The following is a 19,235-nucleotide window of genomic DNA, read 5'->3' on the forward strand; positions in this document are numbered from 1 at the left end:
TACCACATGAATTATCTGTATCCGTATCTGTACTCGGACTGGGCGGGGTCTAACCCGGAAATGGGTCGGGTAGTTTTGAAATGGGCGGGGCTTCAACCAGTATGTTATTTTAAGCTTGCAATTGATATGGGTTGATCAGAAATTGTTATATTTATTGCTGATTAGAAAACTATTTCCATGACAGCATCAGCATTGAGCTTCAGATCAATGGTGTTGTCATGGTAACAAACGAACTATGTACAGTTTTGCAACAATAAATACAACAATGCGGTTGCAATTATTAAGTAAAATGTAATGAACTCAATAATATAACTTTTTAACTTTTAATTTTTCTATGATCTTTTTTTTTTTGGTTCTTTTTATTTTCACACCAGGTATGTGTGAGTGTGTGTGGGTCGAGTGAATTAAGAGAGAGAGGAGAGAGAGAGAGAGGAGAGGGAGAGAGAGAGAGAGGAGAAGAGAGAGAGAGAGAGAGAGAGAGAGAGAGAGAGAGAAGAGAGAGAGAGAGAGAGAGAGAGAGAGAGAGGAGAGAACAAAGAGAGACAGGGGGCGGGGGGTTGGAATGCGTTTGTGTGTGTGGTGTGTGTGTGTGTGTGTGTGTGTGTGTGTGTGTGTGTGTGTGTGTGTGTGTATCTTAATTTATATTATTCATTTATACCGCAACTGCCTTTTATTTTTTTTTCATAAAACACAGCAAGAACGTTTCAGACACTCAAAAAAACTGGTTAGAACCAGCAGGCAGTTTAAAAAAAACCAGAGTCGCATCCTACCAAGCACTATGTCTGAACAAACCCCAGCTGTTCACTTCTCCTTGTGAGAGTGAGCACAGCCAGTCAGACACAATAACAGAAGGAATCTGTGTGTGTAGGGAGGGGCGTTGGGACTAGCCTATCACAGAATAGTGTAGGGGAGGGCGCTGTGACTAGCACTGTCACAGAATGGAGACACAGTCAATCGAGACTTTTATTCAATCCGAGTACAGATATTGACTCGCATTACTCGTATAATACTTGTACTCGGCAAAAGTGCTTTATCCGTACCGGATACTAGTTTCAGCCAAGTACTCTGCTCATCCCTACCCCTAACGTTCTCTAAAGGTTGCGGGAACGTTCGCCTAGCGTTCTCTAAAGGTTGTAACTTTTAGAGAACGTTAGGGGAATGTTCCGAGAACGTTCGCTGTAACCAAAAACGAACGTTCCAGAACGTTAGGAAAACCTTCCAATTAACCAACAGATAACCGAAATACAATCAAAACGAACCTTCAGGGAACGTTCCCAGAACGTTCTGGAAACCAAAAATTGTTAACTGGGCTGTCGATGCTGGTAACGTACTTATATGACAGAGTGCATGGAACAAAGCTTTGTGCATCTTATGACCAGCAAGCACTTTCTTACCGCTGCTGCCGTACAGTTAGCATCTTCCTTAAACATACGCTACAGCCGGGTGCTCAATTGGAGGCACCAAGTGCTAAACGGCTTCCTGTCTCCACCCTTTTCCTCTATTCATGTCCAGCACCACTTGTTTTTAACTCCTTTCTCAACTAAAGCTGTATCTACTTTTTTTTTTTTTGCAGCGTAACCACGGAGACCACACGCTGCACTCTCGCTTTTACGGTTTGAGGTTTATGTCTTGTGTTATTGTTTAACTGTATGTTTCTCCTAGCCTGGTCTTGTCTTGCGTTTTGTTTGTGTTTTTTTTAGGTCTGGTCTTGTATGTGTTCTGTTTCCTGTTTTATATTGAAGTCTCTGGTCTATGTCTCGTTTTGTATTTAGTTTTGTTTACTGTGCTTTCCCACCTACGTGATTACCTGATGTTTTCCACTTGTTTCCCAGCCCTCTTGTCCTCTGCCTCTTATTTCCTCGTTACCCTGTGTATTTAGTCTGTGTGCTTTCTTTGTCCAGTGTCAGATCCTTGTTCCTGTTGGCGTTTCATGTTGTCCTGCACGTTTCCCCACTTGATGTCTTCCTTGCCATTGCATTCCCCGTGAGTTTTTCCTCCCCGTGAGTTTTCCTCCCCGTGAGTTTTGCCAGCCCCTGTGCTCCGGTTTTTGTTTTTCCTTGTTCCTTCATTTTTGTACTTTGCTTGGACTCTTTTGTTTAATCAACTCTGCCCTTTTGAAACTTCCACTACCTGCCTGCTGTACTCGCAGCGGAGTACGTTTTTGAGCCTCTCCTCCACCCACTCGATCCGGCGGCAAACTTCATGTCCAACACGTTTTGCCGCCTGTATGAGTCAGATCCCACCACAGCGTGGCACCTCATGCTGGTACGTTGGGAGAAGGTGGACAAGGAGTACGGTCCTCTCCCAGAGCCGGCAGAGACCCGTCCCCAAGAGTTGGTGCAGACCAGTCCTCCCCTGGAGTCAGCGCAGACCAGCTCCCCTGAGCCAGCATGCGGCTCTTTTGACCCTGACCCCAGGTTGGCACGCAGTTTGGCTGACCCCGAACTGGCGTGATGCTCCTCTGACTCGGAGCCAGCATGCAACTCTTCTGACCTTGGATGTCTGAGCAGGTGTGCGGCTCATCGGACTCCAGCCCGGTATGCGGCTCCTCAGACTCTGAGCCGGTGTGCAGTCCCTCTGACCTTAGTAGTTCCCCTAACCCGACCCCCAGCTTCCCTAACCCCGACCCGACGCCCAGCTTCCCTGACCCAGACGCCTAGCTTCCTTGACCCGACCCCCCGCTGGCATCTAGCATCCCTAACCCCCCTGCTGGTGCCTAGTGTCCCTGACACCCCAGCTGGCAGCCGGCGTCACTGGCCCTCAGCAGGCGGTCGGCGTCCCTGACCCTCAGCTGGCGTCTTGCCCCCTGCTTCTCCTTGGCACTGGTTCCCGTGGTTCCTCCGACATTGGTTGCTGGGGTTCTCTTCAGGGTTCCCCTGGCCCCGGTTCCGGGGGTTCTCCTGGAACCAGTCCCCCCGACCCAGTTCCCAGGGTCCCTCTGGTCCTGGTTCCCCTCGGGGTTCCCTCCAAGATTCCCCTCGGGGTTCCCCGGGCCCCAGTTCCTCAGGGATCCCGGCCCCCAATATTTTGGGTTCTCTTGGCTCAAGTCCCTTAGGTTCCCTTGGTTCTGGATTCCCTGGGGGTCCTATGTTATAGTTTAACTGTATATGTTTCCTAGCCTGGTCTTGTCTTGTCTTGAGTTTTGTTTGTGTTTTTTGGGTCTGGTCTCGTATGTGTTCTGTTTCCTGTTTTATTTTGAAGTCTGGTATGTATTTAGTCTGTGTGCTTTCTTTGTCCTGTGTCAGATCCTTGTTCCTGTTGGCGTCTCATGTTGTCCTGCTCGTTTCCCTGCCATTGCCTTCCCCGTGAGTTTTTCCTCCCCGTGAGTTTTCCTCCCCGTGAGTTTTGCCAGCCCCTGTATGGCGTTTTTTGTTTTTCCTTGTTCCTTCATTTTTGTACTTTGCTTGGACTCTTTTGTCTCTGCCTGCTGTACTCTGCTTTTATGTCCTCCTTCATTCACATCATTCATCACACCCGCCCTACTTTGCATCTGATTGGCTAGAACTTGTTTCATTGGTAAGTGGAAGTTCAATGATTGGTTAAACCTAGCGCATCAAAAACAAACCCATGTGGACTTCATGTATTTTTCTAAAATAATCATAGCCCAGAAATCCGGCACCAGGCCAGAGTGTTTTAAGCTCTGCGTTAGAGTTGCGTTCCTCTCATATGATTGGTAGGTGAAATCAATTGACTCAAATATAAAACCACATGAAAGTTCCCAAAATGTATTTATTTATTTTTCCTAACTACCGCACCCCGGAGAACCGGCACGAAAATATTTAGCCCTGTGGATGACCATTTTGAGGTTGGGACAAAGTCCTCCGAAAGAACATCAGAGAAGTTGCAGCGGAAGGGAGGGACGATGGAGAGGGAGCGCCTGGGGCCGTACACCATAACAACAATTGAGGGCTAAAGTGTTGACCTGCTGGCAAGCCAATGGGAAGGCATTAAAATTAAATCAACCTGGACCAGCTGAAAAGGTTTGTTGATCCCCAGCCACGGATCCCTTGCGAGTGGGTCTCGGATCCTTAGTCCCTCTTATCTGTCAATCCTTAGCATAACCTCATCCACCAGTCCTCAGTCACTCCCATCTGTCAGTCCTCAGCCTGACCCCATGACATCACCCCCCTCCCCCCCCCTGGACTTCCTCAGTTCCTCTTAGCCCTCAGTGTCTCTCTAGAGGAATGTAAGTATTGTAATGTAATTTGTGTTAACTCTCCATGCCAAATGCAGAACACCTTCTAAATGTCAATGATAGAGATTTGGTCCGGGAAATGGCAAGTCGTGCTGTGGAGCAAAGTGGGGCCTTATAAGGTATCTTCCAGGGATCTGAAAAATCTGGCCCAAGATAAAGAGGTTGAAAGGGAGGTAAATGCATGTGTCAATTATCTTTGAATGCTTACATATGGCTAATGCCAAAATATAATTCCACACATGTGGTCTTTAAGGTGATCAATGCTTTTATCCATTGCACTTTGGAGAAAGTGAGAGGGCAACTGGAGAAGAGTGTTTTATGATGACTCATTCCAGAACTGCTATATGGCAAGGCTCATACAGGGGACTAAACAAGGTCATTATTGAAGAAAAAAAAATGATTAGAATAAACTGGTGATTGCAACGCACAGGTTCTCATGTGTATGTGCATCTTCTCAACTCAACCGCATGGCCTATGATGTCCTCAGTAGACCTGTCTGAACAACACCACTGGACACTTGTGGTGAGCGTACCTATCCACTGCCATTGCTTTAAGAGAGCTATGTGTAAAAGTCCAGAACTTAGTTACTTCGATATGATTTGTTGATCCGTCCTTTTTCACTACTACATTTATCCTAAGGTAACACAGGCCCTTTACCTGGATCCATTGGGTGAAACCCTTGATAGCATGAAAAAAATGCCAAGGTGAGTTGGAGGTTAATAGTATTGTTACAGACCATTTTTGGTTCCAATAGAAACAATGCTTTTCTATTCCACGGATCTTTCATGAGGCATAGACAACTGCACTTTTCGAGATGGGCCTGTAGCATAGTTGACCATCCCCAGCAGCCAGATGTTACATCATGTGGGCCATTTGTCTGCAAGGAATGAGTGAATCTGACTTTATCTGATACAGCTAATGGATGGATTCTATTGATTGTACTCTTCCATATGTAGCTTGCACAGCTTCTCCTGAGCGGTGAAGTGCTGATTTTTGCCACAGATCAGGCAGCAATCACACATTTGAGGAGGGAGATTGCCTGCACACTGGTGATTGAATCAGGTGTGTGTTTGTCTTCCTCTTTAAGGTGTAGCCTATGTGAAAATAATGTTGAATATAATCTGTTAGAAAATTGAGAAAACCTCTGCAGACTGTGAGGGAATGAATGGCATGTTAGCGAGATCGGAAGTGGACGCTGGCGCGTTTTGCAGCCGCTGCTCTCCGGTTAACTATTTTGCAGTTATTTTAACGTTTTTGCGGATCACTGGGCTGTGTATTTGCACTCAAGCGAGAGTATAAGCCTTCGCCTGGAACGTCTTAAACTTTGTTGCTATTCCGATGTTTTGTGTCTGAGTGCGGTAAAATAACCTCGTTCTCCACCTGTCTTCTCGACTCCACGCGGTTGCTGCTGTTGGCTAGCTGCCCGCTGCCGTTCATAATGTGGGCTTCCAAGTTTTACATTTGGTTTATCCTCTTCTGGACTGTCCTTTCTATTCTACATGGACCTGGGGAATTGATTGTTCCTTTCTGCATTCAAATGTACAGGCCCATTACTAATCAATGGTCATGCTTCTCTTTAGATCGAGTGTTCAGCATGCATGTTGTGGTTCCACTGGAGTTGTGCTGGGCGACCCCCAGTACACCTATATTTTTATTGTGCTGCATGCAGTTTGTGAATCTTTTCTTTGCATTTGTATGCTTTTCTTTGGCCTTTCTTGATTACCCTATGTTAGCCCCTTATGTAGGCCAATATATATATATATTTTTTCCTCTTTGCCCTTTTGTGTATGGGGGATTTTCTCTGCCCATTTATGCGTTATAGGACATTCTATGTTTTTTATTTATTTTTTTGCAGATGAAAGCAAATAAAAAGTCCTTATATGAAGTACTTAAACTGGGAAGCTATTTTCCCATTCAAGTAAATGGGGAAGCATACAAGAAAAGGCAAGTCATAGGAATCCAGAGACACAAGAAACACAGGCGCAATAAACATGAAGGATACCTGACACACAACAACACTAAAAGGATATGACAACCGATGAGGGGAACATAAGGACTAAATACAGAGTGTAACGAGGTAACAAGAGGCAGGTGACACAAGGGCTGGGGAACAGGTGGAAGACATCCGGTAATCACATGAGCGGGAAAACACAGGAAGTAAAACTAAAGGCAAAACAGCACAGAAAACCAGACTATCAAAAAATAAAAGACAATAGAGCGACCAAGGACTATGACATGAAACAGAACATATACAAAACCAAAAAATAACACAATCACAAAGACAATAAAGAACAAAATACCACAACCATCAAAGTTATGCTTTTCATTAGAATTTGTTCATGGGGCATTATTGGTATCCGTGGGCCTTGGCGTTTGCTTTTTTTTAAATTGCAAAATCTATTTTTGTGCAGTTTTTCCTACCTGGTTGACAATAAAGAAAAATTAGAATCTCACTTCATTGTGTTTGCATTTTTGTCCAAAAGTTACTTGAAGGAAAAGGTTCTGTCTGTGTGAAGTATCCTAAGATGAATGTGTTAAACAACGTTCACCATTCATCTTACACCAGTTTAACAACTGATTTGCTGATATCCGGGTGCACAGGTGACATAATATAGCCTATACTACAACACAAACAATTCAACAGGTTGGGCACAAACTATTATTTAAATTTCTTAAACAGAACTTTGTATTGTAGGGCTTTCAAATGCGTGTCTTCTGTCGTAAACATGACGTTGTAGGCGATTTGAAAAGTAGATGTAGCAGGGTGGCCGCCGGTCCTTATAAAGTCTTAAGTCTTAAATCACGTTTCCTAAAATTAAGGCCTTAAAAAGCATTAAATTGTCTTAAATTCAGATTGGGTAGGTCTTAAATATGTTTGTCATGTCACGGCGAAAATGCAGGCAGTCTGTTGTTGAATATTTTTTCCCGGTAGGCTTTGCGCTGCGTTGTCGCGGTAACATAAGCCCATTTGTACATGTCCTATCCCCTGACCAATCGGCTATCCTAACCTTAACCACTCCAACCAATCAAGCTGCTTCGTGGGCGGGTGTTGGCGTGGCCGTAGTCAGTGAGATTTGTAATTTCGGGGGATTTGTAATTTCGCAGCATGCCGGTGATACAGTAATTGTTGATATCCGTCTAGAAACATGGGGACATGCAAGTTCAGTGACAAGTGGCTTGAAAACAACGAGTATCCTTGGTTAAGGTCGGTGCCTGAAAATGCTTATGAAGCGAACTGCGTTATGTGTCGGAAGATTTTCAAACTTGGGCCAATGGGGATCAGAGCGGTGGAATCGCACGTATAAAGCAAAAAACAGAGACTACGTAAAGGTACGCCAGCAACCCGCCATCGCTAGTTTCTGCTCCACCGCTAGCAACAATGTCAACGCTACAACGCTAGATGTTATGCGGGAAATCTACAGCAACAACGCCAGCTGACCTACGAGCAATTTGGGGCTATACGCCAACACTCCCGGCTGAGGACTGTGACAAGACACAATTCATACAGGTCAGATGACGGGACTGAGGTGTTCCAAGCAATGCTTCCAGATTTAAGGCTTGTACAGTCATTTACCTGTGGGAAAAACAAGACCAGATACGTGGCTAAATTTGGATTGGCGCCATATATCAAAAAAGACCTAATCACAGAAGTCCAGAAATGCGGTGCGTTTGTAATTATGTTGAGACACTGAACCAGAAAACCAAAAGCAAACAACTGGACTTGCATGTGCGTGTATCACTATAAATTGGTGATACACTCTTTTGGGAAGGCTTTCTCAAGTGCAAAGTCACTGTTTTGTTTATTATAGTATATGAATTGTTTTCCAAGTATATTCACAAAAGCTCATGAGTAGACATCAAAACTTGAACAAAAATTAGTCACTTGGAGACCTGAAAACACACACACACACACACACACACATCCCCCACCGCAAAACACTTATACAATGCGTCTACTTTTCTTATGATGAGTACTCCACAAACTGCAACCCATCCATCTGAGTCTCTCTCCTCTCTCTCCTCTCTCTCTCTCTCTCTCCTCTCTCTCTCTCTCTCTCAGGCACAAATCATATAGAGTCTTGCATTTAAAAGCAGCTGGAATTGGCATTTAATTATTTTTTTGTTCAAAAGGAACAGTGTTTTTTAATATTCACTTGATGTTATTCACTGATGTTTATAAACTATTTGTTAAGGGACCAAATGTTCTGAAAAATTGTAATAATATAATTTAGGACAGCAATACATTTTTGTGTTATGCTTTCAGATTACACACATTAAGTCAATGTTCTAAACTCACAGATTATTGTCATTTTACCATACTGTTAATTTGTGTTACTTGGAAAGATTACTGTATATTTCCACTTTGTATTTCCATCGTAAATTTGGTCTTAAATTGATTTAGAATTGGTATTAAAAAGTCTTAAAAAGTCTTAAATTTAACTTGTTAATACCTGTAGCCACCCTGTGTAGGCAATTGAGACATGTCAATAGAAATATATTGCTTCTTTTTATAAATCCAAGGTATTGTAGCTGTTTGAGAGCGTCGAGATCATGTGTTTCCAGGACGGAGTAACCAGTTGTTGTTTTGTTTTTGTGCTGCCTGGTAGAATTTATGACAAATCCTTGCACACGTATTGCCCAGAGGTGTAGTTGAAGGTTAGAGTGCACAATATCATTAAGTTTTAAGCCTAAATCAAGGTAACAAGATGTTCTGGATTATTCAGATAAATAGTGATTCTTGTTCTACCGAGAGAAAACAAAGTTGTGTCTTGGTGATTAACGTGATTGACGTGATAGAGTAGTGGACTCGCATGCTGATAAGTCAGCTGAAGAAGGTTTGAATCCAGCGCGAAACAGATCATCTTAATTACTTTTAAAACACATTTTTCCCACTTTACAATGTTACAGTAGTGTCATGCTCAGTTATTCAGTTCAGTACAGTTTATATTGAGGTGCGACATGCAAAAGCCAGTTACATTTTTTTTGAATATGTAGCAAATATGTCTACGGGGGTAGCCATTGATAGGTTTACACAGCATCTGGACAAGCTCGGAAACCAGTAGGTGCTAAAACCAGAAGGCACACAACACCGGTGTTATGTTGTTCATTGTCGGACACGTGCAGCCACTTTTCTGAAATCCCTTGCGGGAGTGACACAAGTCTACAGCGGACCGCGGCGTGTATGTCTGAGCCTGTCTCCACCGCTTCCACCTGCAGGTTGTCAGCTGTGTGTCTGCCTGGTATAGGCTTACGTTCGGATGGCTGATTTAACTCGCCGGTCCTCATTAATATAGTTTCATGTGTCACGTAGCTCTCCACAAGCAGAAAAAAAGGGCTGAAAATGCAACTTGCGATGTGATCTTGTAATCTGGACGGGAAGGATAACTCTCGGAGTTGGAAGGGGTGTGTCGCAATTCTCGCGCTTTCGGTTTCATATCGCATATTGTTACAACCCTACAGGATATCATTTTGAACATATTAATCCTCTTATACCACCTGAATTGATAAGGCGGATGTTATTCTACATTATTCTTATTGTAAAAAAAAAAAAGAAAAAAAGAAAAGATCCAACATGTGTTAGTCCATCTCTTAATGCTTTCCTCCATACCCTGTATGCCTCAGCTCCAAGCTCATTTTTCCTACTGATGATGTAAATCTTTGAAAACAGATCACGCATTAGGGATAGAACAGTATTTAGTCCGAAGCATTTATGTATTGTTTGGTCCTTTTTAACATAAAGGTATTGGGAAGCCGCAGTTGGCACGGATGAGATGCCACGTGCAGCTCTCAGTCAGTCTTGATCTACTGTTTGAGAGCATTATGGATTTACTGTTACCTGACAAAAAACAGTGACCTGGAATAAAAGTGGAGGATAGAGCAGCGAATGTGTGCATGTACTGTGCACTGTGTATGGCTTATACTAGTGGCAATCCTTCCAATATGACGCGCACTTCAGATGGGAGTATTTTACTCATAATGTCAACAACAACATGGTAGTCTGTAGACTTTGTAAAATGAGTCAAGATAACAGCAGCAAAACTCCGTAAGTTCTGCTCACCTATGCCTCTCCAGCTTCTTCCGTAGCTCATCCGCATACAGTATGTCCTGCACTGACTTGAGTGTGAGGTAAACTGTGTCTTCCCCACTGTCTTTAGTAATTGCATAACCAGGCCAGATTGTTTCCGATATCTCGCGAGTTCTTTATGACGTCAGTTATTACGGCCCATGTATTTTTTTTAAATGTTTTTTATTCTTACGTTTTTTATTTGTGTATTCCTCCGTAAAGTGACTTGAAATGTTAATTTGTTTTATTGATGGATTTATTTGATACATCTTCATATGTTGCTGAAATTGCACTTTTTTACTGTAAGATTAAAGGGAGAAGAGCTTGGATATTAAACAAGAGCTTATTCATTATTTTACCTTAGTACTGTTAAAAAAAGCAAACACAGGCTACTCTTTTTGCACTTTGTTTACTACAAGTTTTATTTGTGTATTCCTCCTGAAAGAGGCTTTATTGTGTTGTTGGATTGATAGCCTACATCTAGCTTCAGGTTGCACTACATATTCATTGTACTTGAACAGTGCATTGCTAAACAATTTCAATAAATAAAGATTTGAACCTTGTTGAAATTTGTTTTGTGTAAATTGTTAATAATTGAGCAATCACTAATTGAAAAATGAATCGTTAGATTAGTCGACTAATCAAAAAAAGAATCACTAGATTACTGGTTTAAATATAATCGTTTGGGACAGACCCAGTATAATGTGTGTGTAGGTTACAGTAGCTCTTTTTCTTTTCATTTAAAATCCAGCCATTCTCCTGTCATTGTATTTAAAACACCATGTGAATAAGTCCAACGAACAGACATGTTAGAGGCTAAGGTTGTTTAAAAAAATGTCTAGTGCTGGTTGAGCCTACGCTTCAATTTATGTTGATGGCCTTGGTCTATAATGTGGCCATTTTAATATAAAAATAATAAAGCTGCATTTGTTTTTGTTTGCATTCATTAGAAATGAATTCTATTCTTTTAATAAAGCGTGTTCCTTATGGTTTTGTTAAGGCAACAGTTAACTTTTTACCAAATAAGTGAATGAAAAGCATGTTGAAATTGGCAATGTTATTTTTTTTAAAAGCTACGTAATTTCCTTAAACAGCTGGACTCGGTAGTTTCTATAAAACGTTACATAAACAGTATGAAAGTGCATTTGTTGAGGACTATTTTCAGGGATGGATGACTCACTAGAGACCAAATGTGAATACATTTGGTCTCTAGTGAGTCTTTCCTATAGCAGGATGGTGTACAGTATGTGGAATTGAGTCAAAATGAAATGGAGAGTGTGTGTTCATAGTAATGAAGGAACACGTCCCCTAGCATAAGAGTTAAGAGTTCTTGGACAACACATGTTTCCATCTAATTGTCAAATTTGATGGAAATTTTAAGCTTTTTTGAAACTTTTAAATGTTCAAAAAAGAAGAAAAAAAAGAAAATTAGAATCAGAAGCGTTTCCATCAACTGGTTTAGAGTGAATAAACTACACAACGGAAAGCATAGTTTGGTCCCAAGTTGACGTTATGCTAGGGCTGCACAATTAATCGAAACTTAATCACGATCACGATTTTGGCTTCCCACGATCAAATTTGCGTGATCCTGTTCATAGAATGCTCTGATTTAATATTTTTGTGCAAAGCCAATCTACCGCTCTGTAAACCCGTGTCTGATCATGAGCCAGTCAGAGTTGTTCCCTCCACCGCGCAGCTTAGTTTCTAGATGTAGACAGTCACAGAGCACAGAGCAAGCCCCACCCCCATTCACTCACACACGGCTCCCAGCAACATGGAAAGACACATGTGGCGACCAATCCGGTCCACACTACGGACATTTGTCCACAGTTTTGTTATTAATACAGCTGTATTTGCACCAGTGATATTTGCTGGTAATTCTGTTACTGCGGCGGCCACGGCAAAAAACACAGAAGAAGTTATTGAATGCAACTAACTTTAGTTGGTAGAGTGATCGCGTGAGACGGAGCCTGCTGGACCTGGGCCAGAGATGTGACCCATGGCCAGAATATCATAGTTCATAAAAATGCAGCGCAGTGACGGTACAGACATTTCATACACACAACGTGTGTATCTCCGCTGACCCGCCATTCAACCCGTGCCATTCATAATGAGTCAGCCGTCAATTGACACACAATGCGTGTTAGTTTCAACACATTGTTGGTTTGGTATTTTCATGGAATGCGGAATATCAGACTTATTCTTTAACATGGTTGAAAATACTGTGGAATATTATATTATATTATGACTTTAGCTGGCTTTGCAAATGTATTTTCATGTTAGTGTTTCCACTATTTTGCACAGCCCCTCTATCTTACCTTGTAATAGGCTGCCTTCTGCAGCTGGACAGCCCCTCTGTCTACATGAACCTCAGCACTCTCCACATTGGCCTCAATGGTGTCTGTTAATCAGAACACACATGCACTCTCACATCCAAATGACATGTACAGGATCAACTGAATGATAACCTTAGTTTCTTGTGACTTACCAATCATCTCTCCTTGATCGTGGATCATCACAGCCAGGTCCTTGAAGATCTGGTTCACATCCATAATGTTGGCCTGGAGAGGACAGGAGCAAGAGAGTGAACTGTTGAACAGAACTTCACAGAACAGTGTGTTACAGTTCCAATGCTTCTGTGTGATGTGGTTGGTACCTCCAGCTGTTTGATGTTAGTCTCTCTCTCCTTGATGATATCCAGGTCCTCCTCTGTGATGGTGGGCTCCTCCGTCTGAGTCTGGCCCCACTCATCTTCCCTACACAATCATACGGTTCCATCTTTAATATTTAGTTAATACTTTAATATACAGCCTAAAATATCATTTACAAATGCCAAGGTTAAAGTAAAACAGAAACAAACAAAAAAAAAGGTACAGTGAGGTGAAAAGAAAATATTTGATTCCCTGCTGATTTTGTATGTTTGCCCACTGACAAAGAAATGATCAGTCTATAATTTTAATGGTAGATTTATTTGAACAGTGAGACAGAATAAGAACAAAAAAATCCAGAAAAACGCATGTCAAAAATGTTATAAATTGATTTAAATTTTAATGAGGGAAAGATGTATTTGAACCCCCTACAAAACATGACTTATGACTTGGTGGCAAAACCCTTGTTGGCAATCACAGAGGTCAGACGTTTCTTGTAGTTGGCCACCAGGTTTGCACACAGGAGGGATTTTGTCCCACTCCTCTTTGCAGAGCCTCTCTAAATCATTAAGGTTTTGAGGCTGACGTTTGGCAACTCAAACCTTCAGCTCCCTCCACAGATTTTCTATGGGAAAAAGGTCTGGAGACTGGCTAGGCCACTCCAGGACCTTAATGTGCTTCTTCTTGAGCCACTCCTTTGTTGCCTTGGCCGTGTGTTTTGGGTCATTGCCATGCTGGAATACCCATCCTCGACCCATTTTCAATGCCCTGGCTGAGGGAAGGAGGTTCTCACCCAAGATTTGACGGAACATGGTCCCATCCATCGTCCCTTGGATGCGGTGAAGTTGTTCTGTCCCCTTAGCAGAAAAACACCCCCAAAGCATGTTTCCACCTCCATGTTTGACGTTTGGGATGGTGTTCTTGGGATCCTAAGCAGCATTCCTCCTCCAAACACGGCGAGTTGAGTTGATGCCTAGGAGCTCCATTTTGGTCTCATCTGACCACAACACTTTCACCCAGTTGTCCTCTAAATCATTCAGATGTTCATTGGCAAACTTCAGACAGGCATGTACATGTGCTTTCTCGAGCAGGGGGACCTTGCAGGCGCTGCAGGATTTCAGTCCTTCACGACGTAGTGTGTTACCAATTGTTTTCTTGGTGACTATGGTCCCAGCTGTCTTAAGATCATTGACAAGATCCTCTTGTGTAGTTCAAAAGGCACTGTGAGGCATTACAAGGCACAGCAGGACGTAGCAGGGCACCGCAGACCGTGGCAGGATGTAACATGGCATTGCAGAACGTGTAGCGGGACCATGGCGACAGCTGCAACCGTGATTTTGGAACCTCCCTGATCCAAGGAAACATGCTGGGCGAAAAAGAAAATAAGGACTCCGGGGAATGACTCCCCAGGTCATTGCAACTCCACGAGGTGAGATCTTGCATGGAGCCCCAGGCTGAGGGAGATTGACAATTCTTTTGTGTTTCTTCCATTTGCGAATAATCGCACCAACTATTGTCACCTTCTCACCAAGCTGCTTGGCAATGGTCTTATAGCCCATTCCAGACTTGTGTAGGTCTACAATCTTGTCCCGGACATCCTTGGAGAGCTCTTTGGTCTTGGCCATGGTGGAGAGTTTGGAATATGATTGATTTATTGCTTCTGTGGACAGGTGTTTTTTTATACAGGTAACAAACTGAGATTAGGAGCCCTCCCTTCAAGAGCGTGCTCCTAATCTCAGCTCGTTACCTGTATGAAAGACACCTGGGCCAGATATCTTGATTGAGAGGGGGTCAAACACTTACTTCCCTCATTAAAATGCAAATCAATTTATACAATTTTTGACATGCGTTTTTCTGGATTTTGTTGTTGTTGTTATTCTGTCTTTCACTGTTCAAATAAATCTACCATTAAAATTATAAACTAATCATTTAAAATAAAGAATGATACACTGTAGCCAAGGGTTATAAGTTGCGCCAAAACACTGTACTTATGAGGGTAATAAGTATATCCCTCTTCAGCTCCGAAGGCATCGGAATGTTTAGATAGGGTGTTGAAATATAGAAAAGGCCATGAGGCTTCTGGGTTTTATTCTATGCTTATGGAGAACATGGGGAATGGGGCCTGGACAGCCCTTAAAAATACATGATAGAGGGAGCTTAGTATAACTGGATGATGAGGAGTGGGACAGAATCTGTAGGATTAGTAAAACTATATCAGGCGATGTGAGGGTCCTGCCTCATTCAGTTCAATATTATGCACCGCTTCTATTGGACTCTCTCTAGATAGTTTAAACTTTTTTTGAAAGTCACACCAAACTGTTGGAAATGTAAGACTGAGGACGGCCAATTACTTTATGTCCTTTGGTCCTGTGATAAGGTCCAGGTATGTTTATGTTGCAATGTAAGCTTTGTCATACTGCCTAAAATTGGCAAAATTAATTTTTTCTCTAAAAATACACTGAGCATAGTACACATTTTGGTGCTTAAACAAAAAAGTGTGTATTGATATTTTACTTATTTCTCATCTTTATTGCATATTTAGTATTGAGATAATCCAAACGTAACAGCAAATATTGTTACGTTACTTTAATTTTGTGATACTTGATTAAGGGGACTGACTACATTCACTTTTAACAAGTAATTAGTAATACAATAACACACTCTAACCTGACTTTTAAGACTCAATCAATTAATCCTGAAGCCAAGTAGTTTTTTTTTATCCAGCATACAGTAAGAGTACAGGTTGTACATGCCAAATGACAAAGCTGCCACATGTAGGGTGTTTTATGGGAGTATGGGCAAGACAAGGTGCAAACTGTACTGTTTCATACCATCCTATACCATACAGAGAGTTGGGGTCAGTTGGGGCCCAACAGCAAAGCTTTGCCCTGAATAACAAGTTAATTCAGCAATAGTTGCCGGAAATTAGAAATTAGAGCCTGAGCAATACTGTTGTTGTTGTTTTAAATAAATTTGTTAATACTCACGAATATTTAACAGTTTAAAACCTCCTTTTAAAGTTCAATTTAAAAAGAGATCTTAAATTTGGTTACTAAAAATTGGCAATTACATATACAGTACTGGCATTTTATAGTTATAGTAGAAAACAATGTCAGTGCTCTCTGGTGGACAGACTATGTAATGGACACACTGTTACTAAACAACCTCAAACGTATTTTTGGCTTTCTGTACTGGCATTTATCATAACTTAGGTTGGCCAGTACATAGCTTATATTTCTACAGTTTAAAAACTGATAATATTGGCAGAACCAGTGTGTTGGTCTACTGGAAATGTCTCAGTGTGATGTGACATTTTACTTTTGGATACACAGAAAATATACCAGCAATGATCCATGTGGTTGTTTGGTGGGGTCCATCCCAACAAAAGAGGAACATACTTTGGCCTTACTGTGACTTTTTCAGGGTAGAAAATGGCCTGAAGGTATCGTATTTAAAAAAAACACTCTGAAGAAACTTACTTTTCAAACGTAACCAGCTGTTCATTCACACTGCCTCCATCTCCCTGTAGACAGTAACACAAAAAAGTTCAATCAACGTCAGCTCTCTACTCACATTACTTTTCCATCATGTGTGCAATAATACTAGAAGTAATTGAATGTGCTTAAGAGTAATGTTATTGGTTGTAAAGGCTCTACAGTCCTTGTCCAATGAAAAGCCTGGTAATCACCATGACTCTGGATCCAGCCCGAGCTCTGGCCACTGACTCCTTCTCTTTCTCAGCGGCCCTCCGCTGCACCACCTGGAAGTTGTTGAGGGCTGCGGAGAAATCACTCATCAGACGTTCCTTCTGCAGCTTTTGCTGCCTCTGGAGGAAAGAAGAATAAAGACCATTTAAATGTTTCTTGAATGTTGTCGTGTCACAGACACCCAAACAGACAAAAGGGCATTACTAATCATTTACTGTGTGCATGACAATCATTCTTCTCTTCAACTTCAGTTATTTTTTCAAGATCGGGCATCCTCACTGTTTATTAATTAATTAACAACAGATTGCTTTATTTGTATACAGATCTCTAAAAAAGATCCTTCACTCCCATACATAGGTTCTACTTGGGCGCACCGCCCAGGTAAATTGACCCGCCCAGGTAGATACAATGCCAATTTAACTTTCTTTCCAAACAACTGTGTATTTTTTTTACAGTGCACATTGACCAGCTGCCTCCAGCCCCGCACCCTCGTGAACTTGCATGCTGCGTGCACGCTGCGTGCATGACAGCGTTAACGTTGCACTTGCTTGTAGTAGTGCTGTGCAATACTGCAATATTTGGTATTGATCCGATCCCACGTAAGTACAGGGCCACTATCGCCGATACTGATACGATACCAAAACTTTTTAATAGATAAGGTGGATACATCATCAAATTGCTAAATCTGAATGAATTTTCATGACCTTTAGGTGGTGTTGTGATTTTTCCTTTGAATATTATTTAGCTAAAACCCAGGACAGAATTTCCCTATGCTTGTGTAAATTTGTTGTGTTAATACTATGTTAACACTGTGTCTTACAGCCTTTTTACATCTTTTTACATTTTTGGCCAGAAAATGCAGCCATGCGGCACTCCTGTTTTCTCCGCCATTTTTCTGCTCCATCTCTGTCCTGCTTGTGTGTGCTGCTGGGCCGGGCCTGACTGCTTGTTTGCCTGGCGCCGCTGAGTCATGTGATGGTACAACAACAAACCACAAGAGGGGAAAAGGAGCAAAGTGGGCCTGCTCCGCACTGTGAAAGCAGTGGCACAGACACAGCCTGCCAGGTCGCTTTGTTGATAAAACCGCAGCAGTGCATGCTGGAGAGAAACTAAAACTAAAGTATTGATCTCATTACACTGGTATCCATACCAACGTTAATATCGATATTATCCGCCCACCACTAGCTCAGAGGCTATGTTACGTTAGTAGTAGCATGCTGCTGCTGGTCTTGCAATGGGATTAACTGTACTAATAAAACTGTAGAAACAACGCGGCAACAATGCTGTAAAAGCTCCTCGAACGTCATTTTTCAGTCTGGTTGTTACCCCTCTCCTAGGCAGTCTAGCTAGCTAGTTAGCTAACCGGAGCTAAACTGTCTCTGACTAGAGCTAACCGCTACTCACAGCTAATGGTTGCTAACCAAGCCTTCAGTTCTCCATGCCTGTATCCATTAACTGGTTTATTAAACTGCCGTAAATGTTTTAAACTACAACTCAGAGGTGTTTGAATGGCAGAAATCTGCTCAGATGAGATCTGAATGAGTGCCACAGGACAGGGACAGTACAGAACAGAGTGTTTAGGATCCTCCAATCCCAAAATCACCGATTAATACACTTTAAAAAATGAACAATGATCTAACCAACAAAATGAACAAGAATTAACTTTAGATAGACCTCCTATATGATTTAACAGGCGTTAGGAGGGAATAGTGTTGAGATTAATGATAACATCTAACTTTCTTTTTGGATCATAGTAAAGTATTACAGGTATCTTATCTGCTGAACCAAAAAAAAGTCGTATGACTAGTTTATAACTGAACCCATTATTACTGAACCCAGCCATTCCTGCGCCACACACCACCGCAAGTAAATTCTATAGTTCCTTCATTCTATAACGAACTTTTTTACTTTTCTTTTTTTTTACTGTTACCAAATTCCTAATTTGCCACTCAAAATAATAACAAACTCAAACCTCTGATCTGTTGAACATCTCAACTTCCGTTTTGTTTAAATGAGGTTCAGTGATATGGAATGCTTTACCATCAAATTTTTCAAAGCTAACACTACGAAAGAAAGCTGTTAAAGGTTTGTTTTTGTCTGTGCAATGTTCTCCCTATGGAATGTCTTGTAAACAACCCACATAACTCCTAATATTATTTTACCTTTCATATTTATTCTGTTGATTTGATATAGTGTGTAATTTTAGTTAATTTTTTTATCTTCTTAACACTATTTTAGTTTCTTTTAATTGGAGTATGCATTGGAGAGTGCCCAGATTAAGCCCCTCTGAGGGTTTTTTGCATATCACATGCATATCACATCTTTTATTGATTTTGTGTATATTAATCTGCATGTGTATGTGTAAACAAACTAAACTAAAGCAAATGGACACATATTAGACCTGTAATTCCCTGGGCACAGTGCTGTAAAAACTAGGCTGGAACAGGATGAATACATGACTCCCTACAACTCTAAGACTCCCATGTGACTCAATGACCCTCATGTGACGACCCGCAGATGATACAACCCAGCAGGGCTTAAATTTATTGAGCTCCCCACTATGGCTGGGCAATACATTGATATTATATCAATATTGTTATACAAGGTTAGATACATTTTGA

General features: G+C 41.7%; 1 protein-coding gene and 1 long non-coding RNA gene across 2 annotated transcripts in view; both read right to left on the reverse strand.

The window, feature by feature from the left end:
- Positions 1–3,700, reverse strand: part of LOC116698486 (uncharacterized) — a 6,997-nt gene extending 3,297 nt beyond the window's left edge. The window contains exon 1 of the long non-coding RNA XR_004334222.1: positions 3,473–3,700. This is a non-coding gene — a long non-coding RNA (uncharacterized LOC116698486). The remainder of the gene's footprint in view (positions 1–3,472) is intronic.
- Positions 1–19,235, reverse strand: part of stx12l (syntaxin 12, like) — a gene marked incomplete in the record, with an annotated part of 146,461 nt that overhangs the window by 122,787 nt on the left and 4,439 nt on the right. The window contains 5 exon segments of the mRNA XM_032530415.1: positions 12,578–12,660; positions 12,748–12,820; positions 12,916–13,015; positions 16,387–16,430; positions 16,596–16,733. Of these exon segments, the coding sequence (XP_032386306.1) occupies positions 12,578–12,660; positions 12,748–12,820; positions 12,916–13,015; positions 16,387–16,430; positions 16,596–16,733 (438 nt within the window).

Source organism: Etheostoma spectabile, chromosome 12 (assembly GCF_008692095.1).
Source record: "Etheostoma spectabile isolate EspeVRDwgs_2016 chromosome 12, UIUC_Espe_1.0, whole genome shotgun sequence".
Classification (NCBI taxonomy): Eukaryota; Metazoa; Chordata; class Actinopteri; order Perciformes; family Percidae; genus Etheostoma; species Etheostoma spectabile.